This window comes from Takifugu rubripes, chromosome 20 (genome assembly GCF_901000725.2).
Source record: "Takifugu rubripes chromosome 20, fTakRub1.2, whole genome shotgun sequence".
NCBI lineage: Eukaryota > Metazoa > Chordata > Actinopteri > Tetraodontiformes > Tetraodontidae > Takifugu > Takifugu rubripes.
In genome coordinates, this window is record NC_042304.1 from 9,494,394 (window position 1) to 9,518,256 (window position 23,863).

General features: G+C 43.3%; 1 protein-coding gene across 6 annotated transcripts in view; it reads left to right on the top strand.

Moving 5' to 3' along the window:
* The window catches only part of myo9b (myosin IXB), a 38,218-nt gene that overhangs the window by 10,794 nt on the left and 3,561 nt on the right, over positions 1 to 23,863 (top strand). For 3 of the 6 annotated variants that reach the window (XM_011614860.2, XM_011614864.2, XM_011614861.2), the window contains exons 2-39: positions 1,323 to 1,541; positions 1,749 to 1,968; positions 2,091 to 2,600; positions 9,609 to 9,703; positions 10,847 to 10,909; positions 11,928 to 12,027; positions 12,327 to 12,427; positions 12,561 to 12,690; positions 12,775 to 12,864; positions 12,993 to 13,109; positions 13,244 to 13,378; positions 13,729 to 13,850; positions 13,931 to 14,072; positions 14,162 to 14,357; positions 14,751 to 14,826; positions 15,186 to 15,278; positions 16,420 to 16,533; positions 17,117 to 17,156; positions 17,238 to 17,360; positions 17,438 to 17,518; positions 17,763 to 17,873; positions 18,008 to 18,133; positions 18,207 to 18,356; positions 18,934 to 19,094; positions 19,179 to 20,306; positions 20,426 to 20,492; positions 20,572 to 20,690; positions 21,104 to 21,222; positions 21,698 to 21,891; positions 21,967 to 22,074; positions 22,162 to 22,332; positions 22,408 to 22,449; positions 22,536 to 22,647; positions 22,747 to 22,820; positions 22,946 to 23,138; positions 23,221 to 23,349; positions 23,467 to 23,572; positions 23,684 to 23,815. In XM_011614860.2, the coding sequence (XP_011613162.2) occupies positions 1,384 to 1,541; positions 1,749 to 1,968; positions 2,091 to 2,600; positions 9,609 to 9,703; positions 10,847 to 10,909; positions 11,928 to 12,027; positions 12,327 to 12,427; positions 12,561 to 12,690; positions 12,775 to 12,864; positions 12,993 to 13,109; positions 13,244 to 13,378; positions 13,729 to 13,850; positions 13,931 to 14,072; positions 14,162 to 14,357; positions 14,751 to 14,826; positions 15,186 to 15,278; positions 16,420 to 16,533; positions 17,117 to 17,156; positions 17,238 to 17,360; positions 17,438 to 17,518; positions 17,763 to 17,873; positions 18,008 to 18,133; positions 18,207 to 18,356; positions 18,934 to 19,094; positions 19,179 to 20,306; positions 20,426 to 20,492; positions 20,572 to 20,690; positions 21,104 to 21,222; positions 21,698 to 21,891; positions 21,967 to 22,074; positions 22,162 to 22,332; positions 22,408 to 22,449; positions 22,536 to 22,647; positions 22,747 to 22,820; positions 22,946 to 23,138; positions 23,221 to 23,349; positions 23,467 to 23,572; positions 23,684 to 23,815 (5,948 nt within the window). In that variant the 5' untranslated portion in view covers positions 1,323 to 1,383. The remainder of the gene's footprint in view (positions 1 to 1,322; positions 1,542 to 1,748; positions 1,969 to 2,090; positions 2,601 to 9,608; positions 9,704 to 10,846; positions 10,910 to 11,927; positions 12,028 to 12,326; positions 12,428 to 12,560; positions 12,691 to 12,774; positions 12,865 to 12,992; positions 13,110 to 13,243; positions 13,379 to 13,728; positions 13,851 to 13,930; positions 14,073 to 14,161; positions 14,358 to 14,750; positions 14,827 to 15,185; positions 15,279 to 16,419; positions 16,534 to 17,116; positions 17,157 to 17,237; positions 17,361 to 17,437; positions 17,519 to 17,762; positions 17,874 to 18,007; positions 18,134 to 18,206; positions 18,357 to 18,933; positions 19,095 to 19,178; positions 20,307 to 20,425; positions 20,493 to 20,571; positions 20,691 to 21,103; positions 21,223 to 21,697; positions 21,892 to 21,966; positions 22,075 to 22,161; positions 22,333 to 22,407; positions 22,450 to 22,535; positions 22,648 to 22,746; positions 22,821 to 22,945; positions 23,139 to 23,220; positions 23,350 to 23,466; positions 23,573 to 23,683; positions 23,816 to 23,863) is intronic. The other 3 variants (XM_029827656.1, XM_011614862.2, XM_011614863.2) reach the window with 3 other exon arrangements.

Below are 23,863 nucleotides of genomic sequence, written 5' to 3' on the forward strand. Positions count from 1 at the left end.
AGCAGTGCAGCCTGCCTCCCGTACAGTGATTCAAACCAGGTTTCTGTTTCCTCAAATGGACCTAAGCACTTACCCAGCATGCATTACTAATGCATAGCCACAACACACGATCGCTCATTAGATAAAATATAATCCAGTCGCTGTCAGTGTGATTTAAACTTGTTTGCAGCGTGTTGTGTTGCAGTTGACCTAGATGATTATCCTTAAATATCTCATAACAACTTAAAACTCTGTTCAACAGAGACTTTGTAAAGCTCTCAGTAATTGTGGTGAAGAGCTGTCGTATTGACACGTATGATTTAATGAGAGTTGGTGCTAATTACAGAGGACTTTCAGCCTTATATCATTCTCTACCATGTACTGTGATCTGCAGTGTATGTGGGAGAACCCCAGCATTTCATCTCTTTTATGTGTGCATTGCAGTATGATATATATTCCTGAAAGAGTTATAGCTTAAAGCTGTGCTTAAAGCAATGCCACTCACGTATAGAGCATATGGGTTATCCCTCATGTGAACCCACCAACCTTTGCTCAAAAATATCTAAATGTTGCATTGCGACATTTAATAAAGTACATGTCTTGGCCTGTTCGCATCCCGCGGTATCCACGATGATCATGTGATACTTCAATAGCAAATATCTCATTATATTTACTTGACTGTAGATGTAAAGGCTTATATTCAGCTTACCTCAGCCAGAATGGCCTTTTTTGAGATGTTATGAAGCCCTTTGGTCCCCATGGCTGAGAAAATGAATCATTGTGGCAAAAGCTTGCTTCCTCTTTTCCAGTCTTCAGGTTAGTTGTTGTGCATGATTGTTTCTGATGTGTTTATGGGCCGAATATTGTGCAACCATTAAAGGATTAGTGGTTTACAGTTTTGTCTCTGTCGGTGCCTGTTGTGTAAAGGCGTCTTCCTCTCTGCAGACTCTGCAGTTGCAGCCTGCACAAAGGTTTCAGTGGCAAAGTCGTTTACTGTGTTTTGACTCAACTTAACATTAATATTATTGCAGTAGCGAATGCTGAATGCTGTGTAATGCGGCACAGTTCTTTTGATAAGGTTAGGAGGGTGATAGACCCGTGATATCAAATCAAAGTCCACAGAGCGGGCCTGAGGCTTTAGATACTCTCTGGTTTATCTCCAGCATGTATCCTATGAGCTTTTCACATTTACTTAGATGAGCCTAATCTATTACAGAGAGTTTAATATAAATATGTGTCTACCTCATGATTCCAGCAGTTTTAAACCTTTTCTCAGAACGGCAGCCTAAGGTTGTAGAATGCTGCTCTTATCAACTGGTCACTGATCCATGTTTCACTCTCAGGTAGTGCGGTGAGAAGAAAGTAGTGGGTGCGGCATGCTGAGGCCACTCCCCCAGGCTCAAGATGAGTGTCAGAGATGGCGCTGCCACCGTGGTGACAAGTGTCGCTGGAGGAGGAGGGGGAGGCAGGCCGGCGAGCCCCAACAACCATGACGGCCGCTCATACCTACTTCAGATCTACCCACGGCTGGCGGCTCAGCCCACCTCCTGCTGCAGCCTCAGGTGAGTGAGAAGTGGCTCAACAGCAGTGACGGTTCAAGTTTTGCATTTTGATAAGCTGGGAAAATTACAGCGCAACAGCTGGCCGACTGAAATCTGACCGATAAGGACACGAACAGACTCCAGAAATGACCAAATAAACCTTTGACTGTTTCCCTGAACTAAAGTGAATGTTGAGTATTAAGCGAACTTGGTGATTTTACTCATCAGAGTGCACAAGGATGCAACAGCCGCCTCGGTGATCTCGGACGCAGCTGCGGTGCTGGGGCTGGACCCCGGCCGCATGTATGTGTTGGCTGAGGTGAAGGAAAGTGGTGGGGAAGAGTGGGTGCTGGAGCCTGGAGACCTTCCTGCGCAGAGGTTTCTGCTGTGGCCACGGAAAGCCCAGGAGCAACACCCTCAGAGCCTTGGGTTTTACTTCTTACTACAGGTGAGTTGTTGACCACATGAGGTCCTTGAGGTCTCTGAATTTCAGAAAGTTCACTCATTCCTTTTTTTTTTAAAACCAGCATTAATTATGGATTATTTTACTTTTACCGTTCCCGTGTGCAGGAGAGGAACCATGATGGCACCATCCATTATGTACATCTCCCATCTGTGGCTAAGGAACAGGAAGCACAGCAGCTGACCGCCAGGGGCTTCCTCCCCCCACCCCAGGACGACTTTGCAGACCTGTGCAACCTCCCCGTCCTCAATGAGGACAGCATATTAAACAATCTGCGCACACGCTTTTGCAAGAAAAAGATATACACCTATGCAGGAAGCATCCTCATTGCCATCAACCCTTTCATGTTCCTGCCCATCTACAACCCCAAGTACGTGAAGATGTACGAGAACCACCAGCTGGGCAAACTCGAGCCTCACATTTTCGCTATAGCCGATGTGGCCTACTATGCCATGCTCAGGAAAAAGGTCAACCAGTGTATCGTCATCTCTGGGGAAAGTGGCTCAGGAAAAACCCAGAGTACCAACTTTCTGATCCACTGTCTGACGGCGCTCAGTCAGAAAGGCTACGCCAGTGGAGTGGAGAGGACCATACTGGGCGCAGGACCAGTACTGGAGGTGAGTAAATGTGTGCAGATTCTACATTGATCTGCCTCCGTTTACTTAAACTGTCACCCTGACTGACAACTATCAGGTGTTTGCCTTTCTCTAGATAAACAGAATCATTTTCTTCCACCGATATGCTGTTGTAGTAAAAAAGCATGCTTATTTTCTGCACTGGATTAGTGGTCTGTGTTTACATTGTTACGAATAACAGCTATGAATTATGGGATCACCAGTAACAGCACATATCCTCAACACGCGGGTGTGGGTGTGTATTAGAAATGAGGCCTAAATGGATGTCTAATGAGAAAGAAGAAATGGAAAAAGAGGAGTAGGATCTACTTGTGCTGATGTTACAATGGGCCACTTGCTGTGTAGATCTTGTTGGAGTCCCTACAGCATAGCACTCTTGTTGTCTTTCTATTTCTGTCTATGTTAATGCAAGCACTTTGGGTGAATACAGTCTTGTTTTGAATGGACAGCAGGAGGATTTTCTGTTTGACAGTAAATGTTGGGGCTGCTACTGGCCTAAGCGAATCTCTTTTTGTTTTAAATGTCTGCCTGGGCCTTTTTTCCCCTCCCCATTTTAGAAAATATTACATGCCTGTACTGACTTGCTCCGGCCAGATTCCCATTTTCATTTCTTCTAAATAGCAAGGAGAAAACTCACCAATATTCTCAAGTGTTTCGCCACCGCTGCACTGAGAAAACAAAGTCTTTTTTCATTCCCCTCTGCCACTTTATGGCCAACTTGTGATATTTTAAATCATCCAGCCTGTACAAACAAGCCAGCCCCAAACTCCATGGGGCCGTTACGGTTCTTGCCGGTGTCGTATTTTATGCCTGCCTCATTGTGTGTCTGAGCCAGGTGAATTTTTCCAGACATTGTAGGCAGAAACCCCTGGTTGACTTTAACACTGAGCTCATCTCTGCCAGCAGCTCAGGGAACTGTGTGAAAACACAAGTTATTCCTTTTCAACTGGCCAGAATGATGGAAAGCATCTATCTTCTTAGTTTGTAGTGTTAATATCCCCAAGAAAATGTTGTGATGTTTACAATACCTAAATGTAAAGAAGGTTTGTAAGCATATGTTTTAGCCTCTTCTGCTTTCATTCAGGGATGTGGGTATAGCTGGGGTCATCACATGCAAGAAGCTGCTGATGAACATCTAGAATGATTATACTGTGCTATTGTTTTGCTGACATCAGCCATTTTCAGTGGTTGCAGGACTGGAAATCCCCCAGAAACATTTGAACTGCCTATGGGCGCACGGCTTGTGCCCGTATAGTTCTCTGCTTTAAGTAAGACAACAAAGTTTACCATTAGATGATGGCATCGCGGCAGGTAACCTCAGCAGTATCAAAGATTGCTGCCGTTCCTAACATTGGCCTCTGATGGCAAAGAACACGGCTGCCTTCCGTTTGTTTAGCTTTTCTCTTTGTAATGAGAAACTGCATCTCTGGGCTGTGACATGTGAAAGAATTTGCCTCTGGTCAGACCTTGAGGGTGGCTATTATTTTCAAGCCATTTTAGCATTCGTATAACCTCCGCGCGGGGCAGTGACTGATTGTTTTTTCTTACATTGTATGCAGCTTCATGGCTTTTTTTAAGTTAGGTTCAACTTCATGACAACATTGCTTTTTTTAGAACTGTAGAATTCCAGACAGCTGTGCTCGCTTTCAGCTAATTTACCTTGAATGCTGTGTTGCTGTGTGGGTGGTATAAGAGTGCTTCCATTGCTAATGCAATCTGGAATTTGAGATACTGCATACAATGTGTAATGTAAAGAGCTTCCCTGTCAGCAAATCTTTGGTAGGAACACCAAAGATTTGCCCTCATGTCCCAGAATGCAGTTTGATTTGAATTGTGGTTGCAGGGACAGACTGGCCACACAGTAGGAACCAGTCTCCCAGAGGAGGAAGTGAATGTGGAATCTCATCTGTGGCCTGTCAGTCAATCTCGCCATATACAGCCGCATAGTTTCCAACAGCTGCAATGCAGTGTTTTACACAGTAAAGTTAAAACGTAATTGATTATTTCATGTTCAGATTACCCAGGGCATAGACACTGTGCTTGCTGCATTTCATTTTATATCACATAGTTTTTCACAGAGCATGCGTAAGATGGCTGACACGGAACAAATGCTACTCAATAGAGGAAGCAATAACTCTTCTGATGTGAAATGATGTTCTCTACAGTTCATGTTCATGCAGTCAATGTTCTGCAATTTAGCTGTAACTAAATCCAGTCCAGGTGTTCATTAATCAACTCTGCTACAGTAAAATGTGCACTCTACAGTATGTGTGTGCCCTTAAGCTATAGGGGAAGTCGCTGTGCCTGCGTTACACATTTCGAGATGATGACATCATCTGTTTAGCGCTGCAGGACTGTATTCTCTTTCTGGCGCTACGAATAGCACAAACAGATGGCACGGAAAACCTGCTCCACTGTACTTAGCTTTATTGTTCATGTTGTCCAAACAATGAAAACAGTCAAAGAAACACTCGCCCACAAGTCCTTCTTCCATTTGAAGATGGCAAATCTCTGAGTATTTTAATGGTGAACTGGTCCAACTGGTTGATCCTCTGTTACGTGGTTCTTTGGAGTCTGTTTTCTTTTGCCGTTTTTTTTCCAGCCTTCTGTTGTCGCACACGGGACCCTCCCTGTGTTGTCCAACGTGAGATATTGTAGTTTTCAGAACTGTACAATGTGATTTCCTTTGAGTGGGTTTCAAGAATAGTGACCATAAAACCACCGCTTGACTGCTTGAAAGTTGCTTCCTGTATTATTATAGTCGTACGACTGAAAATACAACTCGGAGAATCCAGCCCCCTCCATCTAAAAAAAATTCCTATTATAATCGAATTTTCCAAAGTTCTATTCCACACTCACATGTAAGCGGTTGGCCCTTTGCTGTCCTCACACTCCGCATTTTTCTTAATCTTTCTGAATGTTCCAAACCCAACACTGATGTTTAACAAAAATCACAAACTTTGCTGGTGTTTCAGTCAGCCCTCAACTCAAGTCTTCAAGAAGTTTTCTTATTTTCCAACCTTCCATCTGTCTTTCCTCCTGACACGGGAAGTTCCTGTCATCCAGGAGCATTTAACAGGAAGCAGCTACGTCACAGGAAGTAATGGCGGAAGATTCTGTGGTCGGCTCAGAGCTTTGAGGGTGTGGACGGAGTAATGTTATACAATTATTGTTCAATAAGCACATATCTCTGGTCTCTTAGTGTATAGTCACACTTCTTATCTCTCAGGAGTCATTTGTGGAGTTTCGCACCTTAATGAATATAATCAGATACGTGTTCATTATACAGATAGGCTTACAAGCTTAGAAAAGAATGTCTGCGTAATCATTCGCACTGGTGACATTCACGGGCCAAATCCGGTTTGCATGTACCAGCATGCTGTGTGCCACCTCAGGTTCTATTCATGGCGCTTTGACCACAGCAAGAGGGTTAATGGTTGATGTGGTACCCTCTAGACATGGGTGGAACAGCCTGAAAAGACTCCAATTTGGTTAAAAGACACCAAACCTCAAGAGGAGCAAAATTGGTGCCTCAGAACTTTATAATAACTATGGCAACCTCGTGCCTCCTGTGTCTTCATTTCATGACCTGTCTTATGTACAACTGGAGGCAGCGCATTTCTAAATCAGTTTTGCAAGTTCCCCTACTTGTACCACCAGCACAGGCAGTAAAAAGAATAGCGGGTTGTGTGTATATATATATATATATATATATATATGGTGAGAGCAGACAGGAGCAGCAACACGTCCCATGTTCTGCTAGAACCGCTTGTATCTTTGTCTGCCAGTGTCTTGGATCCAGGCACATTTGATCTTTCTCTATTCTGTTCTTAAAATCAGATTTCTTGCTGCTTTAATTGTAAAAAAATAAACCACCAACTGGTCTTTTCAGTGAGGTGTCACGCTGTTGTGTGTTCTAAACTGTTATCCAGATGTAGCTAATAATAATGATGAGTTGTTATTATGAACCATTGCATACTGAAACCATCAGTTTTTTTCCACCCAGCCACCAGCGCTGCTATTTTATGTCCAGTTTGCTGTCATCGCGCCTAAGTTAGTTTTCCACTATAGTTGATTCGCTGTGGTACGGCGGCCGGGAACGAGAGCCGAGTTCTTTCATCCAAGATTTGTTCTGTAGGAAATCACAACTGTCTCTTTACTTAGAATTGGACGCAGAAACACACAGATTGTCATGTCCAGTTAATGTCCAGAGTGTCGACAGACAGGTTAGGTACCTAAACTAACAGTGATGGCACGGCTGGGGCCTCAGGGCCTCAGGAATAGCCCTCCGTCTGGCCGTGACAGTCACACACTTGTATGGCAAATAAAGGCATATTCTATAGTCCTAAACCCTGCAGTCACCTACCCTGTATGGTGAGGAAGGCACAGAGAAAGGTTTTGTCCTCGTGTTAGCACCATTTATTTCCATTCTATAAGAATCAATTCTTTGTTTCCAGTTCAGATGATTTAACTTCACATGGCTTCAGATCAGTTGGTGGGATGGAGCGGTGCCTCGGAGCCTCGCGGAGAAGAGCTGTGGTTACACCTAATCACTTCCAGCGCCGTGTGATCTCTCATCTCAAATTTTTCCCATTCACTTTGTATACAACGTACTGATTTTCATCCTAAATTCCAGTTCAGCGCAACATGTGCCTTATGATAGCGGGAGCTGCACATTAAGCCTGCAACCAAAGGCCCTCTGAACCTAAGCGGGGCTCAATGCGCATGACTAATGTTGCTGAATGAGCGAGCATGTCCATGTAGAGGCTTGATTGAATTTGTTTTCAGGGGAGCCTGCTGTTTTTATTCTGAAAATGTGGGAACTGCCTTTGTGGCAGTGGGGCTGTTTGGAGTCCTTTCAGTGTGTATCCATGCTGCAGTGAGGTGCTGCTGTTGGGTCTTGGCAGCGCCTGTGGAAACAGTTAACTGAAGCTCTTTTGAGCAGCTAAACTTTGTGGGTCATGCTGCAGTGCCTCGGTTTAATACCCATCAGATCTGGTATCCAAGCTGTACATTTCTGATGACAGCGGGGCTGTTTTGCTGTTGCTAAGCGCCGTGCCCACAATGCCGCAGTCAGCAATGCCCGCATTTGATATCCCAAATGTTATAATTTAGAATCAACTTAAGCATCCTCTGACGTCCTCTGGGGCGTTTTTCTTGTAACAGTTTGTACTTCCATGTGCCCCACTTTTTTTCTTCTTTTTTTTTTTTTAATTGTATGATGACGAAGACTGTGAATTCATTTGGGCTGGTCCGGCTCTGGTGGAAATGTACGGGGGCGTGTGATGCCAGATGAGTTCACCACAGAGAGGACTTCATTCAGGCACATTTGTATATGGAGTTGAGTGTTTGTGCGTCACCTTGGTCATTCCACTGACCTCACTACAGAACGTCTGACCCAGAATGCATCTGCACACTATGAGTTGCTCAGCCACTCACACAGTGTTGTCTTTAACAAAAAAAAATCGCGCTAGCAGCTCAGCAGCAGAGTTTACAAAGTGAAATCTGAGAGCTGCAATAATGAGCAGCTTACAGCAGCTCCAGGTGGGGGAGAATACATGTTTAGAACATCCCTGTGACGTGCACACTACATAATAGAATCGACACAACCCTTTTTCTTGCCTGCTTGTTTTGCTTTATGGTTTCTTTTCTTTTCACTCTTTCTTTCTGAAACGCTGCCAGTTCACTTCCACATACCTGCCAGATTTCCCAGCCAATCAGGTAGTTGTGCTCATGGGCAAGTTCAGATATGAAAGATGCTGAGACATGTTTAGCATTCTCTCCAAGATGCAGCCTTGTGGACTTTGCACAGTCCACTTGGTTTTGTGGCCTGATTTAATTTTATTCTGAATACATGGTCCTTTTAAATAAGGGAATTTAAATGTATTTATACATTTATACTTATATTTATCTGTATTTATAGTGTATTTAAATTTCTGTGTGTGTGTATAATATAATGAAGAAAAGACATCAGAAGCTCATTGTGAGTAGCTGTTATCAGATAATGAATACTGAAGCCGTGTTCTTAACTATTAATAAATTGTCAGTTTAGTTGTATGACTATACTTAATGATATATGTGGAAAAATCACTTGGAAGGATAAATAAGGATTTCCTTCACTCCATCCCATATTATGACAATTGATGCAAGAGCATTGTTTAAAATTTGTCCTGCATGTGGGGAAAAATGCAATGTGAGTGTGATGTGTAGTGGTCTTTAAGTTAAAGAGAGAAGGTGTGTGTGCACGTGCACTTGTTCTTGCTGTATTTGAGTACCAAAATATGCATTCTCAGGACAATTTAAAGAAGTTAGGACATTTTAGCGGACCCACACAAATTCAGAGGACTGTGATAGTGCGTGTTTGTTTTTGTGTGTGTAACATCGGATGAATGTGTGAGCCCCTGGGGGGGCCACCGTTGGCTGGGCCCTAGCTCTAGACCTGCTGTAGCATGCAACGGTTGTCAGCCTCGGCCCTCCTTACTGACCGGTGGGCACATTTACTCTGTTACTCATAAACACACAGAGGGAATGTGTGAAAAATGTTTTGATGGAAGGTCGTATAGAAAGATAGATGATATAGGTAGATGAAAGGACAGCAATGAGCTGCAGACGCTCCCCCCCATGACCTTCACACACACGAATGCTGGTAGGCACGGCCCCATTACCGTCTGCAGCCTCAGCTGCTCTCTCTAAACAATGTTTAGCCCTCTTGAGTATCTAGTTTCTTTGTTGTCATAGGGATTTGTTATTATTGTTGTTGACTTCATTGATGGTGCTGATAGATGAGATGCTTTAGAGGTGCACTCCCAGATTGTGTTTCACCCAATAATGCCTTCAAGTAAGGTTTGATCCTCAATAAATATCACATTTAAGTTCCAAGTAGATAGGCATTTAGGAGAACTTTTAAGTTTTTCAATAGTTTTCTTGCCCTTTTTTAACCTGATACGCTGAAATTAACTGTGTGTTTCTGTCTTTTCTTATCTCTGACAGGCCTTTGGCAATGCCAAAACAGCCCACAACAACAATTCCAGCCGCTTTGGTAAATTTATCCAGGTAAATTACCTGGAGAGTGGAGTGGTCAGAGGGTAAGTAGTCACTCGCATGTTTGCACGCATGCATCATATTCTACTTATTTTTTAATAACCGTGTCTGCACATCTGTGCTTTCGAATGCACGGTCATGTGAATTCCTATTTTTGCAATATGGTGTCTCTGGGTTTGTGTGTGTGTGTGCAAGTGTGTGAAAACTGAAACTTGACCTCAACCTTGTTCTTCCTATTTCTTAGTAGTCAGAATTTGGTCTGAAGCTGCATCAAAGTGTGATCGTTCATGTTGCATCCGCCTCTCCTCAGGAAATAGAGAAGCTGCTCAAAACATGCTGCGCTGTAATTATAGAGTTGAAATCTTTGAGATTAAAAGCTCAGGGGAGAGTTTTGTCTCTTGAACTGATGCAAACACTAGCTGCTTCTGCAATAAATGTAATAATGTAATAAATGAAATGTAATAAATCTATAAGGCTGCTTGTCGGCCTTGCAGAAAGCTAATGAAAGGGTCCGTCTTTGCTGCCGAATTAATGCCTGTGAGCATCCAGTTTGATTATCACCTGAAAGCCACAGACTTTATGTTCAGCCTCTTCTTTTATGCTTCCGCTAAATGGTCAAAGCTCTACTTTTCACATTTCTGTGGTGGCCCTTGACATTAAGTATTAAAGGCAGAAATTCATTTATGTCTTTTGCATAAATAAGTGAGCGTTCAGCCAAATGGCATATGACTAACCCCGTCAGCTCTTCCCATTTTGTGTCCAGACTAATGTTAGTCGGGCCTATAAACTCTGATTTAGACATTTGTATGGTTTTGGCCTGGTGCAGTGAATAAATACTAATTGACAGCTGCATATCATATGACCTCAAAGCTATATTATACAGTTAAATAAATAAATGTCTGAGTTGTACAGCTGTTTTTGTGAGCATTACCTTGTGTATCGATGTGCTACACTCCATCAGCCCATTTCTGAAGGCTTTGTTCTGTCTTTGATTGTTCTGAACATCTGCTCAGCACACCCCCTCTGCTTCTCCCCTCATATTGTCTGCCCACTTTCACATTTGACCTTTAACACACACACACACACACACACACACACACATACAAGTAAGTGACCTTTGATTCGAACAGAATATTCACGTTTATTTGTTTCTCCTTGTCTATTTCTTCTCTTTTCCTGAACTGTAGAGCTGTGGTAGAGAAGTATCTCCTGGAGAAGTCTCGTCTGGTCTCCAGAGAGAAGAATGAGAGGTGAGGAGGGACAGCAGGAGTCTTGACCCCTAACTTCTGCTGACCCCTTTGGGGCCCCCTCTGCAAACATGTGGAGTCTCTAATGTTTGGATATGAAGTTCAAGTGATGGTTTCAGGCTTCACTTGTTGATTTTATGTGTCTGCCTCTACACCAATAAATTTAACCTAGATTGAGTTATTGAGCATATGTTTGTGTGCTTATGTTGAATTTAGCATTAGAATTAACCGATTCGGCAGCGCTTGGCGAACTCTTTAAATAAAGAAATGCAGTTTCGGTTACCAAAAATGTATTGTGACTGTCTATGACTTCAGCAGTTGTGTTGCTAAAATACACAACTGGGAGGAAGCAGAGACAGCCTTACTCACCACATGGTCATTTACTTTTCACCATGTCTTGCATAACCTGTTACTCACTCTGACACGGACTAGCTACCAGACTGCAGACTAAGTGGTTGTTGCTACACATGTGACACAGGAGTCTATAACTACTTGTACAGTTTCAAATATTAGAGCAAATCCTTTACTTTAATTAGATTGCTTTAATATTTAGATTGGTATCAGTGAATGCCCAAAGTTACATAGTTTTAGAGCATTTAGAGCTCACCCTTGTCGTGTTTTAGCTACTGTCTGTCTGCATCATGTGCCGCTCATCTCCTTGCCTACAGTTGCTGTCATTGGTAGCAAGTTTAATCATGAAGTCGCCGCTGCAATATATGATGTCATCGTTTCTTAGTAATAAGCATGGAAACTCATTACCCCCCTGCGCTTTGACAACAAAGCCTGGCCATTTGAATGCGTGTCTACTGATAAGTAGAAAACTGATATTGATCATTTCCAAAAATAGTCATCATGTTATTGCCTTTTTCCATTATGTTGACTCTTAATCACGCTGGCCCTTTGTCACTGTCAAAACAGCTCATATCTACTTATACTTGTTTGACAAATCATTAAACAGCTCATGGTTGCATTTGTTATTTAATACTACAGTCATATGAGGGATGTTTTTTTTGTTTTCCAGGAACTACCACGTCTTTTACTACCTTTTGTTTGGTGCTTCAGAGGAAGAGAGGAAGGAGTTCAAGTTGCTACCACTTGAGGAGTACTCCTACCTCAAGCAGGTGCAGAGTTTGTCTCCTTGATATAAACAGTCCCTTATGTGTAAATAATCCTTTAAGTTACAGCTGCAGCTCACTGACCCTGCATTCATTAGCAGTGCCGTGTTTTGAATAGGCTGCTGTATGCACTCCCAGCACACCGCGCACATGGTGTGCTGCATATTAATGAAGGAGGTTTTGTTCTCTACCCCTTTCTTCTCTCACCCTGCGTTTTATTCACTTCTGATCAAACCAGTTGACGTGCATTTCTGTCCCTTTGCGTTTTTCCTCATTATTCATCCATATAACTGTATTTGTTGTAGCAAAACTTTAGGATAGAAGATGAAGAAGACCTGTGCCATGATTTTGAACGACTACAACAGGCGATGGAGATGGTTGGCTTCCTCTCCGCCACAAAGAAACAGTAAGTGAAGCTGTTAACGTGTTTAAGAGAGTTTTGTGATGTAGCACGTTAATCATAATACCCTTGTCAAACCTCATGGATGCTGAGATGCACTGCTGCTGTCAGTTTACTGAATTTGGTGACCATGTTGCAGGATCTTTTCTGTTCTTTCGGCCATTTTGTATCTGGGCAACGTGACCTACAAGACTAAATCAAATGGTCGTGAGGAAGGTTTGGAAGTGGGGCCACCAGAGGTCTTGGCCAGGCTCTCAGAACTGTTGAAGGTAACATCTGCTCTCACTGCCATGTGACTCCATATTTGTCTGCATGTTTGTCATCATTTTTAAATCCTGTGGTCGGTTCCCAAGGTCAAAGAGGAGCTGCTGGTTGAAGCACTGACAAAGAGGAAAACGGTCACAGTCAATGACAAGCTGATCCTCCCTTACAGTCACCCCGAGGTAGGGGTTTCATTTCTGGAGAGGTCTTCAGATTCACATAATTTGGCCCTCCGGATAATATATCTTTTGCTAAACCCATCCATATTTATCCGTTTTTATGACCTCACATGTCCTCTCCCTCCAATCAGGCAATCACAGCCAGAGACTCCATGGCCAAATCTTTGTACAGTGCTTTGTTTGACTGGATTGTACTACGCATCAATCACGCACTGCTTAACAAGAAAGATATGGAGGAATCAATACCTGTAAGAGAGAATGGCTCAAAAACCTACACAACAACACAGATCTGTCAAAACATCATTTTATCATTATCTTTGGGATTTCAATTAATGAATTTCCCTGAATTGTACTCATTTCTGTTCTTACTGTTGTTTTTTAGTGTTTGTCCATCGGTGTTCTGGACATTTTTGGCTTTGAGGACTTTGAGACCAACAGCTTCGAGCAGTTCTGCATCAACTATGCAAACGAACAGCTGCAATATTATTTCAACCACCATATTTTCAATCTGGAGCAGGTAACTCCAAGTTTTCTGTGCGCCCAGTACCCAACTAAATATCACTGAAGTTTTTAAGCGTATTTTAAATTAGAAATTAGTGCATTGACTCTATACAAAAGACTCTAATACAAAGTACTTGTTTTATCACATTTGGAGTTAATCCACTGGATGCTTGCATGTCCAGATGACACCTTGCACATGGAAAGTTTCATAAAGCCAAGCCGCATGTTTGTGAAGTTTGAACTTAAGATGAATTAAAAGTCTTTTGACCACTTGACAGAAGAAGATGGAATGTGAAATGCACAATGGCAGTATGACTGTTAAAGTCGTATCATCTGAACTACTTTGTCCTGTCTTGCTTCCTTCAGGAGGAGTACCAAGCAGAGGGAATCACCTGGCACAACATAGACTACACAGACAATGTTGGCTGCATTCATCTCATCAGCAAGAAGCCCACCGGTCTGCTTTACCTGCTGGATGAAGAGAGCAAGTAAGAAAATGATTTAATTGGAATTTTTATGTGGTTAAAGATGACCAGCTTTTTTTTATATATATATCTCTGCACCTTAGCTTTCCCCATGCCACAGATGAGACATTATTAGCCAAAATCAAGCAGCAGCACCAAGGGAATAAGTACTTTGTCCCCACCCCAGTCATGGAGCCCGCCTTCGTCATCCAACACTTTGCTGGTAGAGTGAAATATCAAGTAAAGGTAAGGATGATGAGCAAAGATTGTTTTTTATTTCATCTCTGTGGTGATTGGGCATATTCTAATCTTTTTATTGTGTTACAACGCAACAGGATTTTCGGGAAAAGAACACAGACCACATGCGTTCGGACATTGTAGCGTTGTTGAGGAGTAGTGACAGCGCTTATGTGCGGCAACTGATTGGCATGGACCCAGTGGCCATGTTTCGATGGGGAATTCTGCGTGCCACTATCAGAGGACTGGCTGCTTTCAATGAAGCAGGCAGAGCTCGGGCCGCCAAGACTTCAGGTGCATTATTATTGTCAATTTTCCAGCAAAATAATCTTAATCAGACACAAATCTTCTCAAGAGATCAGAATGTTAGCTGTAAAAAGAATATTTTATAGTCTACATTATAAGGCTTTGAATAAGCCTTTGAGTTAAGCATAAAAAGAATAGAAGAAAAATTAGGTTTGAAAAGATTTTCAGAACTTTTTCAGTGACGATCTCAATCTGCTACGCTATTTTTATACCCTCACACGTCCAATGACGGTGAAGGTTTTTCACGAGGCTTAGTGAAGATTAAATTAAATCAAGGCAAAGAACAAAGCCTCAAAAGTCCAGCAGTCACGTGACTGATGTTTATATTCCAATCAGATATTTAATGTAATTAGTACTTTTTTTTCTTTTTTTTTTTACTAGGTGTTGTTCGTCCAGCCTCCAGAACTCCTTTAGGAGAGCTCAAGCAATCCAATGCTCCCGTAGACAGAATGTACAAGTGAGTAATGCACTTAAAATCCTTATACATTCCTGTCTTGGTCTTCATTTGGACTGGTTTTCTAACTGTGTGGTATCTTTGCTTTGGTGGACTCTTTCCCCTGGACACGGAAGCAGGCATTCAATCCTGTTTATAATGTTTTTACTGACTTCTCTTTCATGAAACAAGGCTTTTTTTTATTGACCTCATGAAGCTGCAGCACCTAAAGCCAACTGTCAACATCCACGTGTATCGTGTGGTGCTGGATAAGATGAATTCAGAAGTGTGTCAAACGGATTTAGAGGTCTTCTTCATTTCATTTGTCCTCTTCACCTTTTGGTGACCACAGTGTGTGCGGTTCTCTCCTCTCCCCTCCACAGACGAGTGTCTATGCTCGATTTCTACTTTGATCATTCAGAGGAGCGCCCTCTAGAGGCTTTTGAAGACATCTTTGCTAGCTATGAGAATAAGAAGTAAGTGCGTGTGGTGGACTGAACAAAAGAAAGAAAGCACCAGGCCAAGCAGGAAGGAATACTGATTTTTGGTAATCCACTAAATACTGGTTTGTTTCAATACTGAGGATGCTCACAAAAAACTTATCTTAAAGGTAAACATTGCAATCAAAAGTCAAAAGTTACCCTTTACTTTGCATTTCCTCTTTCCTCCTCTTTATAATTCCTATTTTTATACCATACTATTTTGATTGCACTGGATCAGACTTTTTCCTTCCTTGTGCTTATTATTCTTGCTGTATCGCACAGGAAGGTGTTTGTACTGGCTTACTCTGATTAGCCTCCCAGGTTTGAAGCAGGCTTGTGTGGACAGGGTAGGGTGAGCATTCTCAGAAAGGAACCAAACCTTTTACAGTTATCTGGCATTGGTAGTTCCTCTGAATTTGACCTGACACCTCCTGGTTACAAACTGATGTTAAATGCATAAACCCGTGAACAGTGAGGGGTGGGGGATTTAGTGTGACTCAATGCCTCATTCCTTCACTGCCTGGCCTCTGTTGTCATAATCAGTCAAGGTAAGTATAGAAAAGTACTGCATGGACTAGTTTTGGGACGCACAAGGAGTCCCATATTAACACCACCACTTCCGGTTTTCAGTGTAACACCAGTCTCAGCAAAGGACCGCACTTCTTACTGCCTCACGAGTAACAGCTTTAAACCAGTAACGGTTCCAGCATGGAAAAAGACGGTCAAACACACCCAACGTCTCCGCTTGTTGCATGTTAACTACCACAGTGGCAATGAGGGTGTCCAAACAATTTCCTTTTTACTTCATTCGTTATGTGTATATGTGTGTTTCTGTGCTAAAAGGGATGTGACAGTATGGCTGGGTGGTCTATTTTGTACTTACTGGATAAGATGAGCCAGTTTTTAGACCCTCAGCCATCCTGCAGTGTGTATTCTTGTCTCAGGTAACCACGGTGGTGTTTCCTTCTAAGGTGGTGCTTACGATGGTGTTCTGTCACACCCAGCTTTATGTTTTGTCATTTTTGTTCCTTTCCTTCCTTCCTTTGTGATTTTGTCCTCCCTCCCTTCTCCCACTCCCTGTTCCTCCCCCTCTTCTTTCCTCTCTACACTGGGTATGTGGGCTTGGTGTGATTAGACATATGCATGCCGAGATCATCAGCTCCATTAAGAACTTGCAGCTGGATGGCGAGGACCCACGCAAGCTGCTGCAGTCCTGGGGCCGCCTTCGCTTTCCACGTCACGTCCTCCAGTGAGTGTGCAGACAGACCTGGCACCCGTTCTGCGCCAGATCAGTCCAGTTTAGTTGTCTCAGGCAGAAAATGCAACCTTTAATTTATATAGATGGCGTCCTTTTTATTGAAGACAATAGCTGAACTTCCTCGAATACCTCCATTAACCGCAGCATGAACTTAATCAAAAGATTGCTGACATGTGATCGGATATTTTAAAAGTCAACAGCTTTGAAGCATGTTGGGTTTCTCAGCAGTTTGATAAGTTACACACAGAGTCCTTTATGTAGTTTTTTTTAATGAAGTAAGTGAGCATGCCTGTCTGTGAAGTCTTTGCTGGGCTGATATCTTACAGTTAAACCCTGTCTGCAGTAAACTCCTCCTCCTCCTCCTTCTGACTGTAGTCCTGTTTCTGTCTCAGATTCATGTTTCTGTTTCTTTGAGACCATCCATCACTTCATTTAGGTGCTTCTTCCATCCACTGACAGCGCATGAAGAAATCATCCAACCGTACTAACTTGGCATCACGCAGTCTGTCTTCACGCCTCACAGGATTTTAATATTTTACCCTCTTTAACTTAAATTGCATTTGCTCTCCATCAGGAAACAGAAGAACGCCAAACACAGGCAGGCCATCCCCAAGGTAACACCAGTAAAGACCCTGACTCTGCTGTGCTGATGAGTGCCAGGTGGAAATAAATGTAAATGTTTTTCTGCCGTGCAGAGTTTGCTGGATTCGCGCTCTCTAAAGTTCATCGTGGGCCTGACTCTGCACGATCGCACGACCAAATCTCTTCTCCACCTTCACAAGAAGAAGAAGCCTCCCAGCATCAGTGCCCAGTTCCAGGTACGTTCAGCTGTGTCACACAGAAATCCAAACACAGCGTCTGAACTTGGAACTAGCTTGTTCTCGATTTTCTACAGACCTCTTTGACAAAACTACTGGAGACTCTTAACAGAGCAGAGCCTTTCTTTATTCGCTGTATCCGCTCCAATGCCCAGAAGGTAAAACCTTTATTGCTTATTCTTAGAATTTCTTATTTCATGTATATGTATTTTCAGCTTGTTTGCCCCTCCTGTATTTCTCCTACTCAAACCTTAAATACTTGACTTTTCTAGACTACATTTATGGTCAGAGCAAATCTTTGCTGTGATTTGATGAAATAAGATCATCGTGGGTGTAATAAGTAGTAGGAAAGCCGGTTGTAGGAGGGTTAGAATATGTGATGGGTCTGGTGTCATTGAGCAGAAGGAGATGTATCTGGATGAGGTCTTGGTGATTCAGCAGCTCAGATATACAGGAATGCTGGAAACCGTTCGCATCAGGAGGTCAGGCTACGGAGCAAAGTACACATTCCAGGTACTGTAGAGTTACGCCACTTAATCCCGCTACAATATTGGGTATTAAGATTTGACCAATCTTCTGTACCACATAGGATTTCACTCAAACCTGCAGCTCAGTTTTTAATTTTGCATCAACTCTCATGTTTGCAGGAGTTTGTAAATCAGTTCAGGGTTTTGCTTCCAAAGGACACCAAGTCCTTTAAAGAGGACATCTCAGAGCTACTCGAGAAGAAGATGGGCTTAGACCCAGCTACATACCAAATAGGGAAAACTAAGGTAACTAAAGGTTGCATGTTTCCCTCCACATTATGTCAGTGCTTGTAAGTGACACAGTTTGTCCTTTGCTCAGGTGTTCTTGAAGGAGTTGGAGAGACAGAAGCTGCAGGATACACTACACAAGGATGTGATGCGCAAGATCATCTTCCTGCAGCGTTGGTTCCGAGCTCATCTGCAGAGAAAAGAATTTCTGGACATGAGGCAGGCTGCCATTTTAATACAGGTAAACCCACAGCAGAAATGATTTGTTATCTGCTTTAACTGTAACTTTTCAACCAGCATTTTTCTTAAAAATGAATTTCTGCACTAATTTTGTGCATTTTATTGCAGTGAAAAGTCAAGAACAAATGTAACTGCTTGCAAATTTTAAAAAATATATATTTTGTACCAATTCAGTTTTATTTTTAGCTCATGCTAACTCTGAATATTTAAGGCATAATAATTACAAAATAAAAAACAAAACAGTTAAGGCTGATCTTAGGTGTTCTTTTGAAAGAAACTTTGGGCACATGCACAAGGTGCATTTACTCCTGTTCATGGAAAACATCAAGGAGTTTGTGCATTCTCTCAGTGTCTGTGTGGGTTTTTCCCTGGGTAGTCTGTTTTCCTTCCTCAGTATATAAACCTGCATATAAGGTTGATTAGAGACTCTAAATGACTCCTAAGTGATATGTGTGTTCCATGATGGTTGTGCGACCAGTCCAGGGTGTATTAGAGTTTATTTGGAATGTTTAAAAGGTTGTTTTTTTTAATTGAGGAAAATGATACAGTGTGATTCTGATATTCCCTCTCCTATTTAGAGTTCATGGCGAAGGTACCTCAAAGAGGAGCAGAAGCGAAGAGCAGCTACTCTGATTCAGGCCGTGTGGAGAGGACACTGGCAGAGATCAGAGAATCACCGTAAAAAACAAGTTGCTACCAAGATACAAGCACTCTACAGGGGACACTCGGCACGTAAAAGGTAACTGCACATAGAGATCGGAAAGCATTTAAGTGCATTTTCAGACATTGTTTATCATGATATTCATATTTTATTTATTTTTAGGTGCCAGTCTTTGCGTGGGGAGAAGCGAAGAAAAGAGGAAGAGGAAAAAGAAGCTCGGAAAAGGGCAGAAGAGGAGGAAAAGAGGAGAAGGGAAGAAGAGGAGGAAGCCAGGAGACAAGCAGAGGAGGAAGAAGAAAGGAGGAGGATAGAAGATGAGAAAGCAAGGATAAAAGCCGAAGAAGAGGAGGCAAAGAGGCAAGCAGAGAGGGAGGAAATAGCCAGGATGGCAGAAGAAGCAGAAAATAAACTGGTAAAAGAACCTCAGACACGGGAAGATCCAGATATAGAACTAATCACTGAGGAGATGCTGGATGATAACCTCACTGCCCCGGAAACGGAGGAGGAGGTCAACACAAGCTCACACAGAGAGGACGAAGGGGTCAAGGGTGAAAAGCTGGATGATATGGAAATGGATCTGGAGTTAAACGGTACCTTGGCTGAGGCTGGCCCTCAGCTAGAAGAGAGGGATGGAGAAGATGATTTAGAGAACCACACACCAGCAGAGTCAGATTCCACATCTGTCCTTTCCTCTGATGGGATCTTCACACTTCAGCCTTCAACTACAGGGGAGGAAATGGATAAAAAGTCTCTCGATGACACCTCTGTATGTTCTGACGCTGACCAAAACAGAGCAAAACCTTCAGCCGTTAACAAGGGCCAGTTATCCAGAAGCCAGGAGAAAAGAGAGCAGAGGAGGCGGAGAGGACTGGAGCACAACCAGAGAGAGACTGAACGGGCTTCCTCCTCGGCTGGCAGCAAGGATGACACATCCTCTTTGAAGAGCAAAACCCAGGCGACACGGTTGAAAGAGCGAGCAGAGAGCAAAGAGCTGGACCAGTACACTTTTGTGGCCTGGAAAATGAAGGAGGACAAAGCGGCAAAGAAAGAGACAAAAACATCTCCCGCTGCAGGTCCCGTTCGTCCATCTACATTACCTCTTCAGCCCGTGTCTGACAGAAATGGCGTGAGCGAGAGTACGGGAGCGGTCAGTTTGCAACGGCGTCCTGGGGCGATAAAGGAGAAGCCTGAGAAGTGGAGGGGGGGGAGGAGGAGTGATGGAGAGCTGTCTGAGCGTACCAGCCCGCAACAGCCTCACAGCAAGGAAGAACGCAGGAGAAAAACCCCACTGTATGTCTTGATCAGACCCCCACTCATGCTTTGCCATTAACATTAGTTGACAGGTGCAGTCAAACGTAATAAAATAACTGATTCCCATCTTATTCATGTTTTTCATGGTTTATCTACAGTTCTGAAACAGCCTCTTCGTCAATCGACAGTTTGTCTCCCGGCTCAGAAGGAGCTGGTGCTCTTCAGGTATTGTGATTTTCTTTTAACGACACTTTGCTGGCTAACTCTTCACACATACATCACCTGAAATGATTCTGCTGTGCAGCTGAATTCCCCCTCAGACAGCCTCAGTGAAAGCTCAAAGGGAGGCTCATTCAGGAGGAAACACCAAGAGGGTTCAGCTCACCAAGATTCCACACAGTCGATTCCATCCACGCCTGACAGGTACCGCACAGCCCCGACTTAGAAATGCTGAGGATGGAAAAACATGGTCACTGAGCAGTACCTGCAGGAGAGACACTTCAGAGGGAAACTATTTGCCTAGTGTAATCAGTGCATCCTCATGTCCTTGTGTGGGGATAAGAGTAAAGCATTTTCCATAAATAGATTTATATAGTAGAAACGGTCACTGGGGTTGAAGTGGTTGTGATGTCATCCACAGCATTTGCATGAATCACTTTGCTTTGGATTTCTGTTGTTATGCCAACAGAGACAGCCGCCTTCAACTGGTTTAGAATCAATTTCATAAGGGAGGCAAAGGATGAAGAATTCAGAAACATGAGACATGCAAAACTAGGCGTCTGTTTGTTGCGTTGCCATTTGGTTTGTGAACATTTTTGTGCTTCTGTGTTACACAGATCAGGTGGTGTCTTTAGCAAAATTTTCAAGAAACGCCCTCATAAGGAGGCCCAGACCCCAGACAATGGAGAGTTGACACTTGCCCAGATCCTGAACGAGAGGCCTGCAGGAGGGGAAGGTAAAGAAAACAGGAGAACAATCAGCCTGGGTTTAAACTCGTGCTTCAGAAGAGCGTCACTGCGTCAGGAATGATCGGGTTCTCCAGTCACTAGCTGGCTCTAATCGGGACAGCATTCTCTAATTGACAAGAAAACAAGCAAACCGATCATATTTGATCCCAGAGTTATTATTTTGAGAAAAAATGTTGAAGTCACTGATGTTTTATCACAAAGCAGAAACTTAACCACAACTGCTGGACACCCGAGTCGAGGCATGTAAAGAAAACAGACAGTTTTCATTCTCAGGGCTGAACAGCCCTGCTGTTTGCTTTCTGAGACAACACTGACCCGCGCAGGCTCACACTCTGCTCTAACGGAATAACTTCACGCCAGATTTGATTTCCCCCTCGTTACTTCTGTATACTGAACATTCTGCATGAGAAAAGAAGCGCGGCCATTCACCTCCTATGTATTTCTCCGATCATATTAAAACAGCTCCAACCTCTGGGCATCCATCGCGGCCTCCCTCCCAATCCCAGGGAGATCGTGCTGGTAAAGCCTTAGGCCGCAACCCAACCATCAAGATCAGTCGCGCCACGCGGGTGTCTGAGCAGTGGAACGCCTCGCTGGATCGGGAAATCACAAACGCCAATGAGCTGCGGCACCTCGATGAGTTTCTGGGCAACCAGGTGCATAAAAGAGCTAAAAGTCAAAGTAAATCTTATTTATTTCAATTATTCTACCAATTATTTTTCCTCTTGTAGGTCAATGATTTCCGTACGAGAGGGAAGTCACTGTCGGCCACAGAGGCCATCTTTGTCACATCCACTATGCAGTTCAGAGAGACAATTAAAGCCATGTATTCCCTCCCAGTGAGTCCGTCTGCAGGCACATAACACACACCATCTGAAAGGCTATCCCTCCAGCCTCTTCCTCATTTCTCTTGTGCGCCCTACCAGAAACCCACCATCGGCTACAAAGGTCTGATGACTGGCTACCAGAACAAAGTGATCCACCTGGCGGGTGACAAGCAGAAAGGAGAGGTCAAACTGGTGGTCAACCTCTTCCAGTCGGTGCTAGATGGTTTCATCAGAGGAGAGATGAAGAAGGAGGAGGCCGAGCCTGCCAAGGTGCGACTCTGACCTTTGTGACATTTCAAACTGAAAACGACTGCATCCGTTCTTATTTCCTCTCTATGTTTTCAGCCTGCTAAAACCAGGAAGAAGAGGAGGTCAAAAGATAAAAGTGTAAGTTTGCATAGTAGACTTACATTAGTGACATGTTTATTACATTTAAACAATGGTGTGTTGTATATCCTGATTTGTCTTGTCAGATGGAAAGCCCACTGGACCATAGTTTCACCAACTACCAGGTCAGCATCATGCAGTCATGTGACCAGTGTAACTCCTACATCTGGGCCATGGAGAAGGCCTACATGTGCACCTGTGAGTGATTCAGTTCTTTAAAGTGAAGTATTATAGATGCAATTAACACTTATCGAATAAATTATTGTACTAACATCTTGCGTTTTGTTTATATTTTAGATTGTAAAATGGTGTGTCACAAGAAGTGTCTCTGCAAAATAACCGCAGACTGCTCCACCTTCTCTGCCAAAAAAGTAGGTTTTATTATTATATTCAAGACTGCTTGATGATAAGTGTTTGCTTGTATTAAGCCTGAAGATGGAGTCGTAACCCTCCGATGCATTTTCAGGATTTTAACTTTATTGCTTTGAATTCGCAGTGTGACGAGGAGTCCACCGGCCAGCACTTCGGGGTGCGAGTGTGTCACCTGGTCAACGATAAGAGCCCGGTGCCCATGGTGCTGGAGATGATGCTGGAGCACGTGGAGATGCAGGGCCTCTACACCGAGGGCATCTATCGGAAGTCTGGTTCTGCCAACCGAATGAAAGAACTCCACCAGAGACTTGAGACCGGTTAGGCAATTTCTTTTGGGCATTTAACATGTTGATTGTCAGTTTGGATAGAAATGTAATGTTTGTTTCATGCTGTGTGTAGAGCCCCACGCAGTCTGCCTTGAAGATTATCCCATCCACACAGTGACGGGTCTGGTCAAACAATGGCTGAGGGAGCTGCCAGATCCCCTCATGACCTTCATGCATTACAATGACTTCCTGCATGCTGTTGGTGAGGAAGACGTTTTCCCGCCAGGGGCAGCATTTTCCCTGCGCTTACAGTTTGGTGAAAATTAAACAATATTGTAAATTCTTCCTTTTATAAAGATGTGTATTCTTCTGCTAACAGAACTGCCAGAGAAGCAAGAGCAGCTTCATGCTGTATACAAAGTACTTGAAGAGCTCCCTCCTGCTAACTTCAACACCTTAGAGAGATTAATCTTCCATCTGGTCAGGTAAAAAAAACCTCCTTGTTATTATTATATAACATCATTCAACCTTTAATCCATAACTTAAAATGCAGGTTCAAAAAATCTAAAGCTGATGTCATCTGAATGCTCTTGCAGAGTTTGTAAAGTGGAGGACCACAACCGCATGTCTCCCAATTCTTTGGCCATCGTTTTCGCCCCCTGTGTCCTGCGCTGTCCAGACAGCGCTGACCCACTGCTGAGCATGAAGGATGTTGCCAAGACCACCATGTAAGAACCCCCTTATCTTCCTCAGAATAAGTAGTTGTGAGCACATCC